Source organism: Gordionus sp. m RMFG-2023, chromosome 3, assembly GCF_954871325.1.
Source record: "Gordionus sp. m RMFG-2023 chromosome 3, tfGorSpeb1-WG-v2, whole genome shotgun sequence".
NCBI lineage: Eukaryota > Metazoa > Nematomorpha > Gordioida > Chordodea > Parachordodidae > Gordionus > Gordionus sp. m RMFG-2023.
In genome coordinates this window covers 16,461,502-16,480,671 of record NC_088777.1, presented here as the reverse complement: position 1 = coordinate 16,480,671, position 19,170 = coordinate 16,461,502, and the positions used below count along the sequence as shown (strand labels likewise).

Sequence of the window (19,170 nt, the reverse complement as noted above, 5' to 3'; positions counted from 1 at the left end):
AATTTATAGAGTTTATTAAGAGCGGGATATGTATATTAATCACACAAAAGAACCTAAGTAAAGTATATGCGAAAATTAAGGCAATATGATATAAAGAAATTAAGGTAAGATAAAAACTTAATGAAATAGTAGCATAAAGAACTATTAATTAAAAACAAAAATATCGTTCTCTTAAAATCAAGATTTTCTTTCATCCTGGCTCACCTATAAAAATTCAAGTCTTTTTTATCTTCCTTTTTTTCTGTATAAAAATCGTATTTTTAATATTTTGATTAAAATCTGTGAAGGTGCCTATTTTTTGCATCTGATTGATCACCTTGATTTATTCATCTTGTATAGAGCAAATAAAAAACATGATTCAAAACTTTTCATTATTTTTTTCTCCCTAAATTTATTAATTTTGGTATATTTATGTATCGCATCAAAAGCCTTAACAACCAAATAAAGCTTGCGGTCGAGCCTGTTGATCAAGAAGGGATGTCAATCGGCAAGACACTCAAAGGAATGGATCTTTTATTCTACACCTTCTTTGAAAGTAATAAATGCATTTTTTTAATGGTAAAGCCCAGACTAAGGTATTAGTTTATTTATCAATGTTCATCTAATTTTTTATGTTTATATTAAAAAATGATTTAATTCCTAAACTTGTCAGGCCTCCTTCAAATGTTAAGTATTATAATGTTTGTTAATAAAGTATTACGAAAAAAAATTGAAATATAATTTACATATATAATTTTTTTTTAACTCGAGATGATCTGAATGGGTTACAAATTATACAACATGTTGTTAAAATATCAAGAGTTTGAATTTTAATTAATATACTCCTAAAAAAATAATAAAAATATAGGTTTTAGTATTTAGGACGTGCCAAAACTGACTTTTATAACTCAAGGAGAGTTAAGGTTTTTTAAGATTAATTTTCAGTTGATATTTTTTTTATTAAATATATGCCATGATATAGGAAAATAATTTAAAACTAATATAAATTTCAGCTACATTATGCTATTTTTGTTTATTTTGTAGGTAAAGCCAAGCTACATTCTTTAAAATGTAGTATAGTTACTGGACGATGTCCATCCTTGATTGGTATTATATATTATAATTTTATTGAAACATTAATTATTCTTTTCTCCTTCATTAGAATTAAACCCTTTTGATCTCATTTCCCCTATTGACTCCGGCCAAATTAATCGAGAAAATCCGGAAGACGATATTGATTCTAATGGCTCGTGGCTTCTTCCCGCTCGTGTGTTCATTATGTGTTTGAGGCACTGCGACGCGTGCAGGTGCGAGAGCAAAACAGAAGAATTCATGCAAACTTTATTACTCCGTATCAAATCAGTCGTTCATACGGTTTATTTGCTCTTTTAAAGCATTTAATTTTATATAATATTAATATTATAAATAAAGTATCTTTTAAATATATTTGTATTGACAAAATATATTTTTTCCTTATAATTTTATGTAATGTTTGAAAGAACGTTACCTATGTTGTTAAACGTTTCTTTTCAAAGTAGTGTGCTAGCACTACTCGCTGAATAAGGATAGCTCGTCATCACTAGCTTTTTAAAAGTAGTGCAATAAAAGCTATCAATTTCAAAATAGAAGCTTCTCTACTTTTTACGCTACTTAATTACTATTTTTTATTTTCCCCAACATTACAGGAAGCATGAGGGCATTTTTTAAAATTTACCTGTCATATTTTCAAAAGGGAAATCGTATAATTTATTTCTCATAGATTTAAAATATTATACTTGCTTTCAAGATTAAAGTACATAACAGATTTGGAATATAAAAATTTATTACATGTTCTCATGATATTATTTTAATATAGTTATAAATATTTTTCGCTTTTTTTTACATTTACTGAAAAAATAATTTCGCTTTTTTGTAATGGAATTGTAATACCTGGCTTATGAATTTTTGATAAAACTTATATTAGTTTAGGCGTTATTTTTTTTTTGAAATTTACAAAAATAAAACATTTTTTAATGATAATTTTGGTTGATTAATAATATTTTCTAAGGACCTTTTTAAATAATCTTTTAAGTATTGGTACTCAATAGGGAAAGTAACAAACGTTAATAAAACCAAAAATGTTTGAGACAATTTAAATTTCGAAAAATTTTTTAAATATCAAAATTAATTTTATCTTATCGTGAATTTATAAATTAGTTTAAGTATTTATATTAAATAAATACTATATTTAATTGAAAAGTAGTGCGCCAATTCAACAACTACTGAACGTTACGTAAATGTTATATATGTATTTATTTTTATATAAAAAAATATATAAATTAGAATCATGATTTATCTTATAAAGTATTTTGGTTGGCTAATATGCACGAATTTTACGATCTCTTGCGATTTTTTAGCCCATTTGAAGTAACAAAATTCTATTACCTCAGTCATTTATAAAAATAAATAAATAAATTATATGTAATAATTTTCTTACTTAGAGCCAAGATCATCTAGTTTTTTTTTCTTATTTGTTTTGATTACCTAAACTTTTGGAATAAGTGAAACTCGTAATTTGAAGCTTATCCTAAATTATTTATATTGTAAGATATCTTATTTTTAGTTTTAAATTGAATCCCAGTAAAAAATAATATTCCATGGTATTCATTTTTTCTCCTTTTTCTAATTTAACTATCCTTATTCTATGCAAATGTATTATTAGATTGTATATAAATAAATTCCCCAAAGGGAGATGATATTGACCATGAAGAATGCGAAAAATTTGCTAACCTGGATTTCGCGCGATTCTTTCAACCAGTATATGAATGTATTGAAGATTTGTATCGCTCTATAATTTACAACATCATCAACAAATTGTCGCAACTTATAAGTTATGAATTTAAATTTATTAATAAAACTAAATAACATAAGGCTTAGCCAGAATTATATTATATCTGATGAAATAGGAAAAAAATAAATTAAATATTTTATCCTTATTGAATTTAGAGTTAATAAAAAGAAGTTTTGAATTTCGAAAACTAAAATTTTACATTTTTTTTAATTTCCCTATATTTCAAGTTCCTGCAATACTGGAAAATAGCATTATGAATTCTCACTATCGTAGCGGTATTCACAAACTTAACCTGTCCGTCGATTCATCAGATGCCAATAAATCTCGGTCTAAAGATGACGTACCCTTAAAAATTTTGATTAAACAAGTAAATAACTTAAAACAATTTAAAATTGGAAAGGTATAAAAATTAAAGCAAGAAGATCAAATTAAGTATTAAGGATTTATTTTTTTTAAAAAAAAGGAAAATAAAGAAAATAATTCGTGTTTTGTATATTATATTGTTAAACGGTTTTGAATCAAATTATTTAGGCTTGGTTCAATGGATTTTTTTCCATTTCCATTTATTTAATAAAAACTTTTGTGTATGTTTATTTGAAGTGATATTTTATGACTTTTAATAAGATGTATCTATAACTTGATAAATTTATTCTAAAAATTTTCCCGAGAACATCGCGAAAAATTCGAGTTATTACAAGCCCTAATGGAAGAAAACTTAGCCGATTCTTTTTTATGAATTTGAGGAAAGAATTTGCTAATATAAGTGAAATCTTTTCATAGAAAACCAGAAGGGCCTAAAGTTTATCAAATAAAAAAGCTCATTTTAGCATCTGCCTATATAAGAAAGACAGAAAAAAAACTATATCTGAAAATTTATTTTTATAGTAAATTTCCCGAATTATAAAAGTTCCCAATTTTTTCATTGTTAACTAACACAGTAAGGTAACTAAGTGTCACTAAATGTGAGATTTCTGACAGATACAATAGTTATTGGAATTTATAAGGCCTGATGTAATCGATTAGTTTAATCAACACGATTAAAAATTTAAATAACAGATCAAATATGCCTCCCACTTCTCATTAAAAGTTTAATATACCAAAAATCAAGTCTTCTAGCTACACCAGATTTGACATTTAAGCAGAAAACATAAAAGTGAAATTAAAGAACCGGTTACCCAAAACGTTAATGTTATGTTAAATAATATATCTCTATTTTAATGGGTAAAAGATGCTATATTTTTTATGTTGGACTAAGAGTTAAACTAATTTAGAAACCATTATTTATCTAATAGGCCAAGTTACTAATTAATAACATTAGGTCATGTTTTATTCTAGCCCATATTACCCCTCAAATGTCCTTATTTTTTGGTCTCGATTTTCAAAATTTCTCGATTGATCCCATCAAAGAAATTCTGTGCAGGGCAAATATTTTAAATTAGTTAATAGCGATGCGGCGAAATAAAATTGACATTGAACAGATTTTTTATTCTGCCCACTGGATTTCTAATTTGTGCCAAAATTATCAAAAATATTCTTAATAAAATTTTGTTCCAGATTTACGAAATTTGCTTTGGTGCTATTAACATTAAAAATGGTTTTTTGAACTATATTTGTTATCTTATCCATATTAAACAGCTGGAAGAATCTTGCGCCATATTTGAACGGTTGAAATTGAACCGGGAACTGGTGATACAAATTTTTAAGCAAATCTTTTACATGATCGGTGCCATGGTCTTCAATGTTATCTTGCAAAACAAAAATTATTGCAATTTTACCAAGGCAACGCAAATAAGGTATACATTTTTGTTTCTTCTCTCACTAATACTTTTAATTTTATTATTTTTTATGTTTTCTTATTTTTAAAAATACAAATTATGAGGAGATCTTATTTCATTTTTTAATAAAGGTTGATACTATTATTTAAATATTATTTATTCACTGAGATAAATAAATTATTTTATCAGATCTGGCAACTTTATTTTATTTTCTTTCTTAACTTAAAAATATCATGGGATCCTTTTCAACGAACAAAACTGGGAAGAATCGTTAATAATTTTATGAACCATGACTCGAGCCATTATCATTTCGTCAACCAACCCTGACCTTTACATTTATAACGATTCAGATATTTGAAAATTACTGAGGTGATTGCCCTCAATTTTGGAAAGATGCATCTGCAATAAATCGATAAGAATTATAATAAATATTTCTTTTAGAAAGATAGCTGTTTCACAAGAAAAGTATTTGTTTGTTTTAAAATATAACAGCATAATTGTTATAAATAATAGTGCATTTGAATGCCCTATAATTTCTAGAAATTATATTAATAAGTATAATTTTCTTAATTAATTCAACATTAATAAAGGTACAATTTAAGTCAGTTGGAAACCTTTTGCCGCAATAATTCACTATTGTGTAAAGGCAATATAATTAGCGGGCTGGAACCTCTAATGGCGGCTTCCCGAATGATTCAATCCAGAAAAACTCTGGATGATTGCGAATCGCTCTGCAATATAAGCGAGTCCCTCAGGCCTTGTCAAGTAAAGTTGCGGCGATATCATTTTTAATATTGTATTATAAAATTTCTTTTTTGAATTTAAATAGTTGAGTCACTGGTACTAGAGGTCTGCATTGGACAGGTTTGGCCCGCCCACTCATCTAAGCGGGCAGGGGCCGGCAAAAATTTTTTAAGAACGGGCAGGCGGGTTAAAAAATTTTCTTAAAATATAAACTTTTTGTATATTTAAAACTACTTTGATGGAAACGGCAAGAAAGTGATTTGCCAAAGCTATCAAGATATATCAGAAAAATATTGGCAATTCCTGCAATTCTGAACGAGGATTTAGCATTGCTGGAAGGTTTTTAGAACAAAGAAGAAATCCAGAAAATGTCGATTCATTATTATTTTTGCATTATAATTACATATAATATATAGTTTATATTTATATTTTTTTCATAATTTTGTTTGATAAAATAAATTATCCATAATTTAAATCAAATATTTTTTTATGCTTAATGTACTAATTTTCTAAATTATAGAACTTTTTATTGAGATGTAATGCTGAAATTATTTTTATTAGATGCTTAAAAGATTGAAAGAATGGCCATAATTAAATTTTATAATAGCGGGCTTGGGTTAAAATTTTTTTTATAAATAATAAGTGGGCGGGTAAAATTTTTTAGATTAATGGGCGGGCGGGAAAGGAATTTAAGACTAATTGGCCGGCGGGTATATTTTTAACTATGGGCGGGCGGGTTAAATTTTTTAGATTAATGGGCGGGCGGGTAAGGAATTTAAGACTAATTGGCCGGCGGGTATATTTTTAACTATGAGCGGGCTGGGCGGGCGGGTTAAATTTTTTAAACATTGGGTAGACGGGTTTATGGTTCAAAAACCCGCCCAAAGCAGACCTCTAAAACCTTTCATGTAGCTTTAAAGACTAATAAAAATTATCAACTTTTCACTAAATTTGTACTTTTATTTTATAACTAGTGTTTGAACGCGTTAGTGAACGAACTTCGTTCTTTTTATTTTTGACGAACTTTGAACGTGTACACTTTCCTTTTTTTTTGACGAGCGCATTTGAATTTAACGTTCGTTCAATTTTAAAAACACTTTTTATTTTTTATTTATTTTAAAAATTTGATATTAATCCGAATTTTTATAAAAAAAAGTCTTATATTTTTTAATCAGCTGTTTTTTTTACATTTCGATTTTTTAACACGCAATTATTATAATTAATTTGAATAATGATTATGCTACCTTCGCACGATCAAATTACTGCGGCCATGTTTATTTAAATTTAATAGATTAACGTAAGCATGAATATTATTATTTCATCATCTTCTGAATCTGAAAATTCAAAATCAGATGTATTAGCATTACCAGCCCAAATATAATAAATATCTTACAGTAACATTGAAGAAACTAATTCAATACTTACCAAATGTAAAATGTGCCAAAAGTATTATATCAGTTTCAATATCTTCAAGTTGCAATTTAAAACGACATTTGATTTTAATATTAGTTATTTTATTTTATATAATATAACTAAGTAAAATCATTAAATTTGAAGAAAAAATGCATTTGGGCTATAAAAACATGAGTAGCCTAGATCATTGGTAGACGTACTAATAAATTAGATTAATATAAGGTATTAAACCTATCACTATCAAATTAATTACATATATTTTTTTTTAAGATTTGAACATAGATATATGAAGATCAATATGTTCTTTCTGCAATTATACATCCAGTATTTAAGCTTCAATGTCCATGGATAAAACTTCCACAGAACGAACTTAGAAAATTTTTTTATAGATATATTAAATAATGCATTAAAACCCTAGAAATGATAATGCATGAACTGTTAATTTCTAGATATCCTTTTTTTGACGAAGAAGTAGAGGATGGATTGGTGGAGGTTAACCTATCTAAATTTTTTGAAGCAAATGACAAAACAATAAATATTTTTAATAAATTTCTCGTTAAATGTTTATTAAGTATAATACCTCAATCTCCTCATCTTCCCTTATAGAGCGCGTTTTTAGTATAGCTAATACCTTGTTAACTGTAAAGCGTTCCTGTCTATCAGATGAAAATTATTGTTATTAAATATTAATAAGAAAATTTTTTATAAATAATAATATTTTTTATTCGTTATATTATATTGTATTTATAATTATATTATCAAAGTAAAACTATATTATTTTTTAACATACCTAATATATTGTGTTAAAAAATATGACATTTATTTATATTAAATTATATTTAAAAAAATATTTATCATAAAATTTTGAACGAACGTGAACGCGTTCCTTTTTTTGAACGTGAACGCGTTCGATTTTTGTAAATGAACGGTGAACGCGAATGCGTTTGATTTTTTTTAGAAATGTTTACAACAAACATAATAATAGTGAGAGAAATTCTCCTTTATAAAACCTTATTTTTTGAAGTCACCTCTTACTTAAATGTGGTCATACCATCCTACATGGATTTATCTGTATAATCATTTTGTTGAAATTAATTGTAGATATACTTAGCCTTGAAATTCGATAATATTTTTTCTAACCATTTTTTTTAACAGATAATTCATTTACTCGTCTCTTACACACCGACGGAGGAATATGAACAAAGAGTCACGCCAGAACTCATCGACGCTTGCAAAATCAGACTTTCTCTCTCATCCCTCCCTTTAAAGATTAACTCCAAGTTTCATAATAATCAAAGCTCATCGGGGGGTTTAATGGGTAGGATGTTCAAAACCCTGTTTTTTAATTCTTCAGCCTCCGCTTCCCTAGTTAATAATAACCCGGCGGATACATTACATAACCGCAAAAGTCATTCGATTCTAACGGAGTCCTTTAATTTAGATGTAGTAGTGGCCACGAATGATAGCGAGAGTAATAATAACAAAGAAAGGAGAAAAGGTAGTGTTAAAGATGATCTCTATTGTGACATTTACCATTTTCATCCCCTAAACTTACCTCTCTGCTCCGATAGTAATGACAGTCAGAAGCGTATCTTAAAAGTTGGGTTGGAGAACCTAAGGATACCGGACCAGCTCTTGGGCATGAGATTTGCACAAACTTAAACAGGTAATAATTTTTATTGAAAAGATATATTTATTTATAAATTTTAATATATGGTTTTCTTTCTTTATAGAATTTCTAAGCTCACCACTTTTCAGCACAAAATTTTACCCTACTCAAGTTGCTTATTCTATCTCCTTCATTTATTTCGTAGGAAATAAATTAATGATTAGAGAAGTTACAAAAAACGTTCAGTCTGGTTTACTTCCATGGTTTCTGCTATCACTTTGAAAATCACAAAAAATTTGAGCTATCAAATTCATATAAACTAGAGAAATTGCGAATTTTAGACAAATGCTTCCATGCTGTACCTTCTAAAGATGGTAAAAATTAACACTCTCATATTTGAATTTACCGAAATTTTATTCTAAATCTACCATTGCCATCAAAAAATAAAAAATGACGATTCTATTGATCCCCAAAACCTGGAAAATTTTGAGATAGTGGAACAAATTTTGCATTTCATCAAGGATAAAAGCGCCTCTCGAGAAATAAACATTTATACTCTGTGCATATACGTTCCAAAATTTATCACACCTTCATTTTATTTAAAAAATAACTAAATTTATGAATATTTTAGACAATAAAAATATAAACGAATAATTTCTAATCATATCGATATTCTTTCAGCTAATTACTTTATATTTTTTCTAAATCTGAATCTTGGGTTCAAATTATGAGTAGTGACTAATACTTAAAAAATATTATGAAATTTTTCAATTATGATTTCTTGATTTTAATATCTATCATAAATTGCTTAAGATGATTATATTTTTTAAATGATCAGTAAACTTCTTTTTTTTACTCTACAAAAACCCATTTTAAATAATTTTTTACCAATCTCTTTTTGAGTATTAATGCTATAGTTTCATTTCAATGATAGTTGTAGATATAGAAAAACATCTTTATTTGTATTAAATAAGTAGAAAAATAAGATAATTTATTTGTTATTTTTATCCAAATAGATTGTTTTAAATAACAAATAAATTTATCATAACAGGTTCAATGATGTGTATATTTACTACTAGCCTGGCGATTCATTAATTAATTTTGTAGCTAACACATCCACTATTTATCTTACCGATCATTATATTAACATTTAATCGTCGTGAAAACCATAAAATGACGCTACAACTGACTCCTATATTTATATACACTTTTAAATGCATTTAATGCATGAATCGCCAATCTAGTTGTATAAACACATAATGTGATTGGGTTATATATCATTCTCAGAAGGCAGTGCCGTGAATACTTGTATAAAAATTATAAACAGCTCTTTAATTTAGTTTTTGTTAAGGTTCTTCCTATATATGAAAAATTTTATTTTTTGAAGATAAGGTGGGGCAGGGCTTTAATTCTAAATTGCATAAGTATTTTATCTAAAGTAAAATTTATTGTCTCTTCATTCTCCTCAAACAAAAATCGCTTACCCAAGCTGAAACAAAAAAATAAAGATCCCAACTATTTTGTTTTCATTCCAATAGTCACATTCTCTATCGATTTTTTTTACCCTATAACATTTAAGTTTTTAAAATGTTTTGACGGTAATATAAAACATTTCACCAAAGAAGCAAAATAATTTTTATATATATTAGACAAAAAATACAAATCGAAAGTTTTAAATATAATTATCAGGAACAATTTTTTTATTTATAAATAATTTTAAATAAAATGATACGAGTTAAAAAAAAGGACGTTTGATATAAGGCAGGGATGTGAACCCTTCGACAAAAAAAGAGGGACCGGGTTCGGTTACAGGAATAAAATTTGAAAAGGATCCGGGTAACGCTAGAGGGCAGAAGCGCTATATATCACGTATCACGTATTATTATACTTCATTAAATACATATTCATAATTTACAAATGAAAAATTTAAAAATGAAATAATTTATATTTTAAATGATTTAATCGCACAATCATAATATCTTCTAAAATATCATCCTTGAGATTTCCACGTATAGACAATTATTTCAAAGATGAAAATTCACGTTCTACCCTTACTTAAAATAGATATCTTTATAAAATTATTGTATACTTGCGTCGCCGGTACAGCCATGAAGATTCTAGGATATATTGAAGAATTTTCCCAGAATTTTAAAATATTTAACTTTTGAGAACTTTACTATTAAAGATGCAATAGGCATTTTTTGATTCTCCTTTCTATCTGATGATAATTTAATTTTTTTTTCTCTATCTAAAAGTAAAGTTTCAAGATCATCAATGTTTCTATCATTATTATTATTATCAGTACAACCAATAGATATTGTCGTAGCCTCCAATATATTGTAAACAATAGAGTTTTGCGTATGCCATAAATCCTTAAGATGGTCTTTAGCCATTTGTTTTTGCTCAATACTCAAAACTTGATATCGAGGGTATAAATGAAGCGTATACAACACTATTTTGCAAATATTGTTGCTCTCAAATTTTCATTTCTAATATTTCGTGTAAAAAGGACTGTAAATTTTTCTAAATCTGATCCGCATCTAATCCTATCCATAAAAATCAAATAAACATAATTGTTTTGATTGTAATCTTAATATTGTTATTTTTAAAGGAACTAATACACTAGTAAGGTCCTTTATTTGGCAACAATCATCTTTCAACAAAATGACTTCATATGCTCCTATAATAAAATTATTACAGAAATCTTTCAAACTTAATAATCGTTTTAGCATCATACAAATTGAGGACCAACGTGTTGTGAAATATCATTTAAATTAAAATATTATTACACAATTAACTTTAAAAATAATCAACTATTTCTATAACATAGCATATTAAAAAATTCACATAATAAAATATTATTACCCACACTAAATGATATTAATCTCTAAATAAAATGGAAGTCCACAAAGAAAATTGAAAGAAAAACGCGAAGATAAAATAAATGATTCCACAAAAAAAGTTAATAAAATTTTAAAAAATTTATATAATTTTTTAAAAAAATATTTATATTTTAAATTTTTTTTATGACACCTAGAATCCTTGGACCCTCCACTTTTATAAAGGATCCGGGTTCAGCCAAAATACGAGGGTTCGGGTTCACATCCCTGATAAAAGTAAACCATCATAACATGTTTTTAAAAACAAATTAATATATTATACTTATCATATTTCAATAAGGTTATATTTAATAAATACGAAAATAAAGTAAAGTTTTACTTTTAAATGAGTGATTCAACTACAGTGTTGTGATGATTTAATGAAATATATTGACGATTAATTAAAACCCATCCATATAAAATTATTTTCTTTGCAAAAATAATTAAAATATAGACAAAGCATTATTGAAAATTCTTTTATTACTCCTTTTTTTATAAATATACTTTTTTATTATAATCTATCAAATAAAATTATACGAAAATTAACATATTAAATAATTTAATATTTTTATTCAATTACGACAAATAACACATTTCCCTAAATCATACAATACCCCTTTTTGCTTATGTTTCACTACACAAAACAACAACATTATAATCTTCATTTTATTATTTCCTTCATTACCATTATATTCCTCTTATCTTAGTTGCCTTTTCACAATTTACGTTTCTTCTCTTCTCATTACCGCTTATCAAAATTATCAAGTTTTACAATTTTTCCTTTTTACGATCTACTACTTTTAATTCTTAATCTTTTAATAATTAATTGCTTTTTTTAAAAAAAAACAACTATCTTTTAATTCCTTTCAGGGTATATTAATATAATAAAAGCAAAAAATTAAAAAGATTTAACCATATGTTTTTTTATTTTTATATAATACTCAAAAAATAAATGACGATCAAATCTATAATGTATGACAAAACAGATTTAAAAAATGCATTAAAATATAAAAAATTGGATATTTTAATTTTCGTTTTTTCTTTATGTATTCCGATTTTCTATATTCCTTTAAAATATATTTAAATATAAATTATATTTTTATAAATTTACCTTAATTCAATGGTTGTCCTCGATAACCATTCTCCAAATATTGATGCATTTTATTTTGAAAAGTCATAAGGAATAGTAAATTCATTAAGAATTGATGTTACATTATGAACGATTTCGTTTCTTGTATTTGGTCGGGGATTCATTGACCTATATTTGTTTTATAATACGCCAAAGAAAATCTCTATTGGATTAAGTTGAGGCGAATAGGGGAGCAAAATTCTACTCGCACTTTAAAACTATCAATGAGGTGACTTTTATGGATGGATGCATTGTCTTTAACAATAACTGCATCCCTTGGTATGATATTAATTAGTTCTATCATATATTTTCGAAATAGTAGACTATTATAAGCTCCCTCGATGATGCGATAAAGTATGACACCTTCGATTCCCATAGTACATAATATACTTAAATTTTTACCATTAGATGGTGGGACTTTAACAGTTGGCATAACATTGTATGGTGCCCAGGCGTAAACAGGTACAACATGTAAATTTATGCCTGTCTGTCTAAGAAAAATATTTTTTCTCTGGCTATATTCAATATTTTTATACAATAAGGGAGAATTGATATAATGGGAATTATTTGTAGCAGATATATTAGGTATTGAATTAGAATAAATAGGATCAGGATTTGATGTAAATGAATTTGTATTATTTGTATTACTATATAAAATTTGTCATATATTAAACATTTGAAAAAAATATTAAACTGTATTTTATATAAAAAAGTTTAAGTAATATAAAAATTGTAAATGCAAAAAAATTACATTAAAATTTTACCATATGTATTTTTGTAGTGTTTGTTTTGTTATATATTAATGAATCGTCATTTATTTTTTAAATGTAAAAATAAAGACACATACTGTTTCATTCTTTTAACTTTTTGTTTTTATTATAATATCTTACCCTGTATCATTTTCACTTTTAATAGAAATTGTACATTAACAAACTCATGTGATAATTTATTACTTTCAATTATTTTTAGCTATTTACATTTGATTACAATCCCAACTCATATAAACATTTTATCTTCCAACATTCTTCTACTAACGATATATAAAAAAAATTAAATCAAGTTAAGCTTTAACATAATACAACTTGACCCCCATATTTTACTTCATTTATTCTTTTGAATTTTATTCCTATAAAATTTAAGACAAAAACTTAACCAACTGCACATATTTTTTACCATTTTATTAATACCATTTAATCAAATTTTACAATGCAATACATTAACTCAATAATATATTGCTAGCAATATTCCACATAAACTACCAAACTTTTAATTCATACAATTGGACTAAGCGATCCATAACCTTTTAACCCTTCAATAATTTTAGAATATACAACAATCCCTCAGATAATAAGCATTTATACTTCTCATATATATATTCCCAAATTTTTTCCTTACAATATTCTACAATTCCCTCAGATAATTAGTATTTACCTTTCTCATATATATTCCCAAATTTTTCCTTTAATTTCTTCTTTTTTTTTACTACATTTTCATACCATTCCTATGCTTTTTGACCCCCTTATTATCCTCCACTCTCTTTTAAACAAATATCTATCTTATAATCCCAATTTTTCATCAAATAAAATTTATTCTTAAAATCAACCATATCCTTCCTTAATAGAGCCAAATTCTCTTCTACCACACTTATTTTTTTTTCACCAATTTCACCGGAAAATTTTTTGATACAGGTAATTTTTCCCACTCCAAATTTGAGTCTATATATCTCATCACATTTTAAATAACTATTCACTAGCCTCGATTTCCCTGAAATTATCTTATTGTCGATTTCCAAATTAAAATTTTCATCATCAATTTCCAAAATATTATCAACTTTCAGATCAACCGAAATATCAATTTCCAAATCAATATTTTTTTTCAATTTCTGAATTTTTCAAAACATTATCAACCGAAATATTATTAATTTACATATCAATATATTTCTCAATTTCCGTATCAGGTATTATACTTATGTCAATTTTATTATCCAAAATATCAGCCTGACCCATTTTATCACTTATAATTTTTTAATTTTTCTGAATTTCCTCAGAATTATTTAATATATTTTTAATCTCACCTCTTTTTAGCATTTTATTTTTCAAAAATTCATTTTCTTCCTTATCACGAATTTCTTAATTTTTATTATCATTTTTCCCTTGAAATATATTCAAAAAAATATTTTCTAATCCAAATTTTGATATCCAATTCCATTCCAGAACTGTATCAATTTTTCCTTCCAATACCCAAAGATCCAAATTTATTATTTATTAATACCGGTAAATTTACTTTTCTCAATATAATAATTTCTGAACCATTCAATTGTTTTACCCTCATTTTATCTTTAATTATGGGTTCATTCCGCCATAATTTGTGAAATTCATCATACCCCATTATAGATATTGTTGCCCCTGTATCCAATAACATCGGAATTTTTTTATTTCCTACATTCACTTTTACTCTTGGACATTAATCAAAATTTTTATTATCTTCCAACTTTAAAATCGGTAAATTACTAATTTGCATATTCTTTCGTGTTACATTTTCCAACATATTTTTATAATCCCATAAGTGTTATTTCCATTTCCTTCATTCTTATATTTATATATATTTTCATTCAATCGATCCAACTGATTTTTTGATGTAACTCCTCTAAATGTTTTTATTTTAATATCATACAGTCATCCTACTGTACAATCTTTTGTATAATGACCAATATTACGACATTTAAAACATGTTATATCTTCCATATTTCTTTTTTCTATTTATCCCTTCATTTTTTCTGTATTACACTGCTGGAAATGTTTTGGAATTTCACTATTTATTTTTATAACACTTATTCTAAGTATGCCCAAACTTTCCACAATTTTCACACGCAGCTGTCATTCTTTGTTTTTCATTAAATAACTTGTATACCGGAACTTAACATTCCTCAGCATTATGTCATTTGTTTCCACATCTTTTACAAACTACTAGTAACATTCTTTGATTTATCCCTTCATTACATTCTCTTCTTATACAGGGCGGACTGGCCATAAGACCCGGTGGGCATTTTGCCCACGAGACCGCGAGAATGTCGATTTTTGAGGCCGATCAGAGGAAAATATCAAAATAGAGGCCTATTAGAAAAAAATTATTATTATGTTCACATTATTTTCTCTTATCATTTATTATTTTTAATGATATCTCTATGATTTGAATATCACATTTCTTGAGAATTGTCATGTCGTTTACTATATTTTAATGCATAATATATCAATAACGTCGCTTGTCGCTACACATCATTACCACGTTCTTTTCTTTGTTTTTTTCAAATGAAGTGAAAACGCTTCTGTTTGAGTAGAGTGAAAGCTAAGTTTTGATTAATTTATTATATTATATTTTATACATTGATTAATTGTAGAAATAATATAGCCAACATTTCTTGTTCTTAATTCATTGAAATCAAATAAAATCCAGGTCGGTGAAGAGGATAAAAGGATGGATGCTTGGGTAAAACAGAATAATTCATCTGGCCAAAATAAGTTGAGAAGGCTGCTAAAAATAGGTGAGATAAGGTGGTGGGCACGTGAAAAAACCCTTAGATGGATATATGGTAAAGAGAGCTTGCTCCCAATAACGATAAAGGCACTTCAATTTATAATAGATAATAAATAATTTGAGACAATAACTAGATAATTTATGTAAATTTATGACTCTAAGTACAGCTATAATATATTTGAAAATTTTTAAAATAATGGGGCCACTGTCATATCTTCAAACTAAAAAATTAGGTACTTAGTCAGCATGGAAAATGTAAGAAGATGCTAAATTTTCTGTATCATCGATTCAAAATAAAGCAATAAAATGGCTGCTAATTTAAATGAAACATTTTCATATTTATAGCTCCCGGAGAGTATCTGAGTACAAAATGCTCTGTAAAAAGGTCGAATAAGACGAGCGAAGAGAATATATAGTGACAAATGCCAAGATGAACGTCCTCAAGAATCGATTGACCTTTATAGGTTCGAACTATTTCGTCCTATCCGGAACTACTTTCTGCGAATTGAGAGCTTATCTTAAATGTGCAATATTTGCATCCAAGTGATGAAATAAATAGTATAGGTATTTCTGAAAAGGCCTTGGAAAAACTGGCACAATTGGCATATATATTGAGTGTTAAATTTCATAACGAAATATGTTCATTTGCCAGTGTATTCAAAGATTTGGTATCAGAATTAAAAGAAACGGACGATAATATCGCATGTACAAGTGAGGAGTCAAATGAAGATGGAATATTACAATATAATAAATCAGTGTGATAATAAATGTACCAAGTGTTTAATATGCATGTATGAAATTCTTAAAAGATACAAAATGCATACAAGTGACACTAATTTATTTTTGGCTTACGAATACATTTTAACTTTATCATTTACGCAGGTTAATTGCGAGAAAGCATTTAGTAAATTAAAAATTATAAAAATAAGCTGAGAGCTAATATTGACCAAGAAAAATTAGAAGCGTTTTTAATGATGTAAGTTGAACGAGAACTATTAGCATAGATTGAACTAGAAGATATTCTTGTATATTTGCGCAAAGGTTCAAAGTTAATGAGAGATTTATTAACGTAAAAATTATATATTTTCTTTATTCTTTTATTAGAAACTTATTAATATTATTTACAATATGATCGGTGCCTGATTTCATAAAAGTGCAGCAATTTTATTATCTGTAATATTGTATAACTGCAATAATTTTATATTTATAATTAATTGATTTAATATATTGAGTATCCATTTTTTTTATATTTAACATGTGATGTATGATTTAATTTTATAGTGCAATATCGTTGTAAATCTAATATAAAATATATATTTTCGATGAATATTATTTTACATAGGTAATGAATATGATATTAGATGTGCATTTTTTAAAAATAAAATATATAATTATCGTATAATACTATTCTTATTTTTACTAAAAATGTAAAACGTTTGAACTTATTTCCAAAAAATAAGAAGCCATTAATGGGGGTATGGGTGTGTCACCCCCATATAAATGTGGCCGCTATAAAAAAATGCCCACGAGGCCGTAGCGTCGCTAGTCCGCCCCTGTTCTTATATGACCATATTTCCCACAATTATAACATGTTCTATTTTGACCCGTTTCACCATTATACCTTTGATTTGCCTTATTCAATTTTTTAATTTCCCATTTCATTTCTTCAACTTTTTAAAGTAATTTTTCTTTTTCACTTTCCAAATTTTCTTTTTTTATATATATTTTCAATCTCTATTTCTTTTATTACTATATCCTTTGTCATATTTATTATTACAATTTCATTATTTTCACCTTCTATATTTTTATTTTCCATATCAATTTCTTTCTTTTCAGAATCTGATCTCTGTTTGATTAACATTAATTCCAAATTTACTTTTTTCAGAATCTCTAAAGATATCTGTTTTTAACATTCCATATTTTTCATTATATAATTTTTCAATTTATCATATTTTTCATTTTTTTCCCTATCCATTTGCTTTAACAATCTTATTTTATTCGTCTCCTTATTAATATTTCTTCTTTTATACCAAATATAAATGTTTAATATTAGACTAAAAACTAATACTAAATAAATACATTATGACATACTTTTGAAAGTTCTTATATTCTTTTTGTTGAACGTATTTTTTTTATACTTTAACTTATACCTTACAAATTATTTCAAGGATTTAATTTTTGTATATTTATAGCACTTATTAAAAATTTTATTTCTATAATTTTTATAATTCTAAATGAAAAAAAATATGCTAATGCAATTATTGTTAAAATAATTACTAGACAATACATTAAATTTCAATAAAGAAAAATATTGTACCTTTGATTATGAATTTTACCGTTTTTTTAAAAAAATCCTCGTATAGATGGTAGTAAGTAGTTATATCGAATTAATTATAAGTGTCTTTTTAACGGTACCACTTTTATGACTTTTATTTTTTATATAGATTACTGAATTGGTTAAGAACTCTCTAACTTTATTTTCACTATTTTTTTATCTCTTAATTAACTTAAAATAATATTGACAAACAATATTTTATTTTTAAACAATTATTTTATTTCTTTCTTTTAAAAACTAAAAAAATATTAATTATACAATTATCGATAATTTCAATATAATATATAATATAATATAAAAAATAAACACTACATTTTTAATAATAATAAAAATAAACAATTACATAATAGAATCCTATGGCTATATAATAAATACTTTAAAGTAACATCCTATTTTCAATAAAATAATTCTAACCTAGCCAAATGTAAAATGTGTCCAAATAGTACATATTCTATTTAAAAATCTTCCGGTTCCAATTTAAAGAGATATTTGATTGTAATATTTATTATTTTACATAGGATAACTATATCCTGTTAATAATTATATTATATTGTTGCTTATTAAATTATTATAATAGTTGCATAAAGTAAAAATCATTAAGTATAGTAAATACTTAGTAAAATATTTAATATCTTTAAAATTTATTTATTTTTAATGTGATTATTCTAAATTTCTTTCTTGTTTTATGTTTCCACAAGGGCTTTATATTTTAATAGTTGAACACAATTCAAATTATTATAATTTATACTTTTTATGAAGAATTAAATTTTATATGATTTATAAAAGTTTATCCATATTAAAAATTCTTGCGAAACTTTTTTTATATGATTTTTTTTTTATTTGTTTAAATTATAATTTTAAACATGCATTATGTTAAATACTATAAGGTAATTATTTATTTTAAATAAAAAATTTTTAAAATTTACGTCATAAGTTATAAACA

General features: G+C 25.8%; 1 protein-coding gene across 2 annotated transcripts in view; it reads left to right on the top strand.

Annotated features, from left to right (window-relative positions):
• The window catches only part of LOC135925788 (unconventional myosin-Va-like), a 64,952-nt gene extending 56,049 nt beyond the window's left edge, over window positions 1-8,903 (top strand). For both annotated transcript variants that reach the window (XM_065461268.1, XM_065461267.1), the window contains exons 26-34: window positions 429-535; window positions 1,142-1,353; window positions 2,302-2,385; window positions 2,707-2,848; window positions 3,037-3,176; window positions 4,445-4,602; window positions 5,175-5,349; window positions 7,897-8,407; window positions 8,475-8,903. In XM_065461268.1, the coding sequence (XP_065317340.1) occupies window positions 429-535; window positions 1,142-1,353; window positions 2,302-2,385; window positions 2,707-2,848; window positions 3,037-3,176; window positions 4,445-4,602; window positions 5,175-5,349; window positions 7,897-8,403 (1,525 nt within the window). In that variant the 3' untranslated portion in view covers window positions 8,404-8,407; window positions 8,475-8,903. The remainder of the gene's footprint in view (window positions 1-428; window positions 536-1,141; window positions 1,354-2,301; window positions 2,386-2,706; window positions 2,849-3,036; window positions 3,177-4,444; window positions 4,603-5,174; window positions 5,350-7,896; window positions 8,408-8,474) is intronic.
• The last annotated feature ends 10,267 nt before the right edge of the window (window positions 8,904-19,170 follow it).